The sequence below is a fragment of the Diabrotica undecimpunctata genome, chromosome 4 (genome assembly GCF_040954645.1).
Source record: "Diabrotica undecimpunctata isolate CICGRU chromosome 4, icDiaUnde3, whole genome shotgun sequence".
Classification (NCBI taxonomy): domain Eukaryota; kingdom Metazoa; phylum Arthropoda; class Insecta; order Coleoptera; family Chrysomelidae; genus Diabrotica; species Diabrotica undecimpunctata.
The window spans coordinates 134,320,035-134,327,770 of NC_092806.1; the positions used below are offsets into that span (position 1 = coordinate 134,320,035).

Here is a 7,736-nt window from a genome sequence, read left to right on the forward strand (position 1 = left end):
TAAGAGAGATGGTAGTTTCTTTAAAAGACACAACCCCTGGCCCCGATGACATCCCAGCTTCTTTTTTGAAACACCTTCCTGGCGAAGCAGTAGAAATATTATTAAAAATATATAATCGTATATGGACCAAACATGAATTTCCCAATTTATGGAAAACAGCCATAACTATTCCCATCTTAAAATCTAATAAGCCACAAAACAAAGCAGATTCTTATCGTCCAGTGTCTCTAACTTGTGTCATGTGTAAACTTTTAGAAAAAATTATAAATAAACGTTTATTGTGGTGTCTGGAAGAAAATAACCAACTGATTAATGAACAATCTGGATTTCGTCCTTTAAGATCGACTACCGACAATTTAGTAGATATAGAATCACATATTAATAACGCATTTTACAACAACCAAAGATGTATTGCAATTAATTTCAACACTGGAATCATGGGGCTATCAAGGAAATATACTTGCTTTTATTAAAAATTTTCTCCTAAATAGAAATTTCAAGGTAAAAGTAAACGGAGTTCTATCTAATGTGAAATATCAAACAAATGGTACACCCCAAGGCTCGGTAATCAGCCCGACGCTTTTCCTTATAGCTATCAATGATATAATCAAATCAATGAACAAACCCATTCAAGCGAGATTGTACGCGGATGATCTTATAATATTCTTAAATGGAAACAATATACAGAGTATGGCCAAATTATTACAAGATCAACTCGATAAATTTATAGCATGGTCTAAAAGGAGTGGTTTTCAATTTGCTTCATCTAAAACTCGCTGCATCGTATTCTCTAAGAGACCAAAACAGATAAAAGAAATACCTACTTTAAAACTTGGTGGTCAAACACTTGAATATGTAAACACAATTAAATATCTAGGTCTAATATTTGATCAAGCTCTAACCTGGAAGGACCACATCAAATATATATCAGCTATATGTCAAAAAAGACTAAACCTCTTGAAATGTCTTTCTGGTACGAACTGGGGAGCAGACGGTAGAACTCTACTCATACTATATAAAAATTTGATCCGCTCAAAGATCGATTATGGTTGCCACGCTTACTCGTGTGCTTCAACAACAACTCTAAAAGTTTTAGACACCATTCAAAATAACGCTCTTAGAATAATAAGCGGCGCATTTAGAACAACCCCTATCCTAAGTCTTCAGGCCGAACTGGGTGAACTACCATTAGATTTACGAAGACAGGAATTAATGCTCTCTTATGCATCGAAGCGGTACTCTTTACAATATCACCAAACCATTCGCTGCTCGAATATCCAGCGCGCAAAAACTCACATTCCCTTTTATAAAAGATGCAGACGAATCATAAATGAATTAAACATTAAAGTCCCCGAAATCTATCCTAGCAAGATGCCAACTTCCCCTCCTTGGCTAATGTCTTCTCCTTACATAAATTTGGATCTATTATCAGAAAATAAAAAAGAAAGCAATTGTCATCTAATTAATTCTAAATATCAAACGTTAATTTCTCAATTTTCTTCCTTCAAAAAGTTATTCACAGATGGATCTAAAACAGAGCGTTGTGTAGCATCTGCCTTTGTAACAAATGATGAAATAAAGAAATATAAACTAGCGGAGACGAATACTACTTTAACAGGAGAACTATTTGCAATATATAAAGCCATATGTCATGTTACAAAATGTCCTGAAACTAATTTCTTAATAATTACTGACTCATTAAGTTCTCTAGAAATCATCTCAAAAATCTATTCTTCCCATCCTGTGGCCAAACTCATTAGACAAGAATTGCATAATCTAAACCACAGAAACATTGCTTTCCTGTGGGTGCCATCTCATGTTGGAATCACGGGAAACGATTTGGCGGATAAATATGCACGAGAAGCCTTAGAGGAAACAACTATTGAATTCTATCCAAAAACTCCAGCGACAGATCTCAAATCATATTTCCACAGCAAAATAGTCAACATATGGAATAGCAGATGGTGTAAAAAACAGACAAAACTACTTGAGATAAAACCAATATTTCAACCATGGTCTGATAGTTCCACCAATCGTTTTTCTCAGGTTATCATCACACGACTGCGGCTTGGTTATAGTCGCCTCACACATGGACATCTGATGACAAGGGATCCACAACCGGAGTGTTATGCTTGCGAGACCCCGCTAACAATAAAACACCTTCTAGTGGAGTGCCCGTTACACAGTGCGGAAAGGTGTAAATTCGGAATCCCGGAGAATTTGAGAGAACTATTCTTAAAGTGCGGTGCCAAAGTGATTATCCAATATCTAAAAGCAATAAACTATTTATACAAAATTTAATTGTTACACTGTTCAATTATTGTTATTACTTTTTCTTTTTTTCGCTAATAGCCTTACAGGCTGATGCGAGTTTGTAAATAAAAAAAAAAAAAAAAAAAAATGGTATCAACGGTTCGGTATTTCGCTGAGCTCTCATCAGATGACAGCCACACATTTTGTAAACAGCAAAGGGGGTTAAGTCATACATCCTTTGAAAGGGTCCTTGAATATTCGCCATCTTGGAATAAGGGCTGCAAAGGGTTTTTGCGCTGTATCTCGTAAACTAGTTCCTTACAAATAATTTTATTTGACATTATTTGTAGCAAATTAAGATATGTACAACTTTATTTCCATTACTTTTTATCGTTAAATGGAAAATAAAAAAGTTATCAACAAAAATAACTAAATATTTTGAACAAATTTGCTTTTGGGCTTTATAATCATTATTTTTGGTAATTTTACAATAAAATGACATCAAGGAAATATTAAAGAAGTTTCGTCAAAGACTAATTTTGACTACAAAATTCCATTAATTTTTCTGTGTTTTACACCGCTCCGAAGTTTACCGGGTTCTTGATTACTCGTAAGAATACGATAAAAACGAACGATAAGACTTAGTTTTCTATTAAATATTTTTTTATTCATAATTTTTTTAATCACTGTACCATTTTCTTAAAATTCTTATGTTATTATTAATTTATTATAGACTCTTTCCGCCAGTATAAAGCTTACCATACCTCGTGCGCTTGGTTGCACGAAAAAGCACCAATCGACAGAAATAAAGTTTAATAAGAGCACAGTACCAACATTATCCCAATATAAATTTCTTGGTAATGAGAAAAACAAACTTAATAGACCCTCTCGAAACTGCTTTATCACAAGTGGGTTTTACTAATGACCAGGCTAAATCTGATGCAGATACAGTCATCATCCATTCTGCGCTTCCTGTAGGTATAAAAATCCTCTGATTGTGTGACTATTGTAGCAGCGAACATTAACATTCTTGTCTTGCTGACAGCAATAGAAGGAAAGCAGTCCAATGATGTGTACAAAAAGTGTACAATTTTTTTTAAACCTTAAAAAGGGTGTAAGTTGCATCTATTATTATTCTGTCCTTTAAGTTTTATTTATGGCGACGTTATTGCAGAGAATTTGCTGTTTCTTCATGCCTTTTTAGGAACTGACACAACATCAGCAGCTTACAAAACCGGTAAATATCAATTCGTCAAAATTTGACAGAAACATCTAGAGTTAGCTAGCGGAACAGCATTATTTCTCAGTGAGAATCTTTGTTCACTGTCGTTGGCGAACGCTTTTTCGTCTCTTATATGTTAGAAATAAAGTTGATCCTCTGACAGCAGTGAGAAAAATACCCTTAACTTATTATTGCTTCTACCAACACAAGACACAGCTTTGGACGTGGTTTGTTCTTTGCTATGTTTGGTGTTGGTACTGGCGTGATCGTGGGATCCCTGGTGTTTGCGTTGTGGTGACCTGGTCGTCGGAGGAGCGCCTGCACAATTAGAAGTGAAAGGCAATAGTGAAACGGTTCTTTTGAGAATTTTTTTGATCTAAAAAATATAATTAGTATATAAAACATACTAATTATGTGAATTTGAATTAACTGAGTTTATAAATTGGTAAATTAGTAACTATGTGAACGCGGCGCGAGAGGACAGCTGTGGCTGGTTCCTCTGCAAATACACATATGTCCAAAAGTTTGGAATATTGGAATATTTCATATTTTTATCGATTTTTATATATAAACTCTTCTGAATAGTTAAACATCATTTTGTTTTAATTCTCAACAATACTAAATAAATCTCAAAAGCAGATAAACGATAAGCAAAAAAATTATTTATTCTATTGGAGTGAAAAACTTACAATGTACAACTTACATTTAAAAATAAATTATTATAGAAAAAAATCGGTTGCCTGTAAAATCGGTTTTACGGGCGAAGATTTTACGTGACAACGTCTTTTTCTCGGTAGAATATTTATTGATATGAATATTATTAAATTGCACAATAGGAACAAGGAATGGAATGAAAATAAGAATTGCACAAATTTTAACTATAGAAATATATTTTGTTTACTAAAACATTGTACATGTAAACTTAAACTTAACTAATTTCTATTTGAGTGATTTTGTTGAGGATAGGACGATGATAGGAGAAATATGAAATGAAAGGAAGTGTTTCTGCTGTAATGTGTCTTGCGAAAGTCAAGTCGATGGTTGTTCCTTTTAACGTAGTTGACTTAGAAATTTTTGATACGCAATCAAGATTATACGTACATTTCATGAAATTTAGAAACGAGTTGTCTGACTTTACGTTTTTGTTAAAATCACCACATAGAAGAATCGGTATACTAGAACTACAATCGACTGAATTACGATTAATTGCAGAGTGATTTAAACTAATAATTTACTTAACACTATCAACATTTGTCAATAGTATGACATAACCTATAAACTCAGTTTCTCAACTTTTGTGTCAATCTAACAATTAATCAATCAATCATAGTTTACGATAATGAAATATTAGTGTACAATTATTTACCTTTATTGTTGTAGTTGTTGTAAATGACGAATCTAAGCACTCCACATTTTCACTACAGACACAGCTGACGATACTTTAACCACAGGTGTGAACTTGTATTATGACGCTTTCTCGGTTTTCCAACGCCAAGAACGCTCGAGAAAGACAGAGACACAAGCACGCACCTATTCAACGCGCCTAATTCTCTAGTGCTGCGCGCGCAGCGGACCGATCATGTTTGAGTGGGAGAGAGACGCAAGGCATTCGCCGGTCCGGCGGGCCTCTCTCTCGTTCGGTGACTCATCGTAACAGACGTGAGCGGGCGTTACACTTTTTCATGAGTGACTCCGAGCCACAACCTAATTTAAGACGTTGTCACGTCAAAAATAATTTTTAATAAAACTAATAATTAGTATTTCCTCCATTAGCCTGTATTCATGCCTGTAGGCGATTTGGCATGCTGCCGATTAACTGGTCGAGCTGGGCTTGCGGAATTCTCTCTCATTCTTCACGAGCAGCATCTTTTAGTTCTCGATGTGTAATATTGTAATTTTTTCGCTTCTTATTGCGTGTTTTAAGAATGTCCCAAGCATGTTCAATAAGTTTCATGTCGGGGAAATTCGAGGGCCACTGTAATGTAGGTATTCCTTCTTCTTCCAGACAATTTTGTACTGCTGCTTTTCGATGAGGAGGTGCGTTGTCATGCATAAACACAAATTCATCACCTACTGCCCCTCGGAATAGACATACAACGGATTTAAAACTTCCTCGATGTACACAGCACCAGTGGCTCTTCTCTCCAGAACCAGCAGTGGCGTCCGTGTACCACTCATAATACCACCCCAAACCATAATACTGCCACCTTCAAATGGGACACGCGGTTGGGGTGTTTCTAGTCGGGCTTGTCTTTCTGGGGCCCTCCAAACCAGTGTTCTTCGCGAATCAGATAGCAAGCCAATTTTTGACCCGTCAGAGAACATCACGTTATTCCAGTTAGGACCATGATACGCCATTTCTATAGCTCGTTGCAACCTTACTATTTTATGTTGGTAGGTTAGTTTAGGAACACGTAGCGGTCTTCTACGATACAAATTTATTGCATTTAGTCTGCGTGTTATTGTTTGCCGTGAAATATTCAGTCTTTGAAGCCTAGAAAGTTCTCTGGATATATCACTTGTAGATTCCAGACGATTTCTGCGAGCTATCAATGTTATTTGCCCGTCTTGAGATGATGTTGTACATCCACTCCTACCACTTCTGGGACGATCCTTGACGTCATTTGTACCTTGGAATTTTTTTTTAATTTTCGATACAGCACTCTGAGTAACATCAACAATATTCGCGATATAACTTTGACTTAAGCCCTGTTGTAACAAAGCAATTACTCTAGATCTGTCAAAATGAGATATCACGTTTCTAGGCATTTTTTAAACAGCTAAATTAAAATTTAAACAAAGACTGAAATAATGCGTAAATGCGCTAATCAGTTAAATGTGACCAAAATCATACAAAAGCGATTCCAATTTTTTATCATTTTCATTTAAAAACGCTCTAGAATGAATATCAACAACAGTTTTAAAACCACCATAGGCATAGATACATTATTTGTACGTATTCCAAACTTTTGGACATGTGTGTAGACAGGTATCATTGTGCAATGGGATCTGGAAACCAGAGAAAACCGATCCCCCCCCTGTTTAGAGCAAGCTCGAAGTGAGAATATAACGTTAGTGGCGACGGCGATAGTAGAGGGTAGTTGCTTCCTGTATATCAATGTATTCATCAGGAAGTTCGTTGCTGGTAAGTGCCAGTAGAATAGCGAGTAGGAAAGGGATTTTGGGTTTGGGTCTTCTTCTGAATATATTGCCGATGGATGAGCAGGTAGTTTTCAGGATGCTTTGGGCTCTGAGGTTTTGGCCCCGGATGGTGCTGATTGTATAACTCCTGCTCAGAGAGGGGAGCCTCTCATTGATGGGCTGGATATTTGACAGGTGATGTATAAGGGCGGAAGGGTAATCGCGTCGCTTGTAGTTTACTCTCACGCCGGTACCTATTTATAATCTGTATAATGTAGTCCCAAAATAAAAATATTTAGGTTTTTTCGTTATATTTATGAAATATACTTTTTACCTTAAATTATAGCTTTACTGTTATATAACAGAAAGCCACTTCGGCATATTGTAATATGTTATTAATATTATTTTTAAAATATCAACTTAAAAGGGTAAAAATTAAGCCAAGGTGAAACTACAGTAGTTTTATTCAATGTAATTTTGTATATTTGTTTTTGATATTTTTGTATATTTTTAATTGTTTAAAAATAAATTCTATTATGATAATATTTTTAGACTCCAAACATAGCTGAAATAATGGACGCCGAAGGAGAAACTTTCAGCCAAATATTGCAGAAGACAGATTCTACAGGTTTTAAAAAAGCTAGTTTATCAGTAATAAGACATTTGTACAAAAATAACTTTTTATAATTAATATTTTGTGATATTTGGTATCTTCGGGAAATTGTTTATTCTAGTTTAATAAATTAATAATTGTTAATTTTATGTTGTTCTAATAAACAGTAAAACAAGTGACACGAATATTTATATTTACCTATTAGGTCACAGTGCTCGCATTTGAAGATAGTATCATAGGGATGTACTTAAACCAGGACATGACTATTTATATTTATGATGAAGGGGACACTTTTCTTTAGTTTCATATGGTTTGGTTTAATGCATGTACGTGCAGTAATGCCGGCTTGATGAGGCATTCATGTCCGTAAATTACAGCGCATATCCATCCTTGGGGTGGGAGGATTAGTCCCTAAATAAGCTAAATCCTTTTATTTCCAATACTCACCAGACACTTCACCATCTCAACACATACTGCTTTACCGTGAGAGGACTATTATCTTAACCA

General features: G+C 35.3%; 1 protein-coding gene across 1 annotated transcript in view; it reads left to right on the plus strand.

Moving 5' to 3' along the window:
- LOC140440071 (uncharacterized) overlaps positions 1-7,408 on the plus strand; it is a 32,464-nt gene extending 25,056 nt beyond the window's left edge. Inside the window, exon 4 of the mRNA XM_072530340.1 lies at positions 7,169-7,408. Coding sequence (XP_072386441.1) covers positions 7,169-7,303 — 135 coding nt within the window. The 3' untranslated portion in view covers positions 7,304-7,408. The remainder of the gene's footprint in view (positions 1-7,168) is intronic.
- The last annotated feature ends 328 nt before the right edge of the window (positions 7,409-7,736 follow it).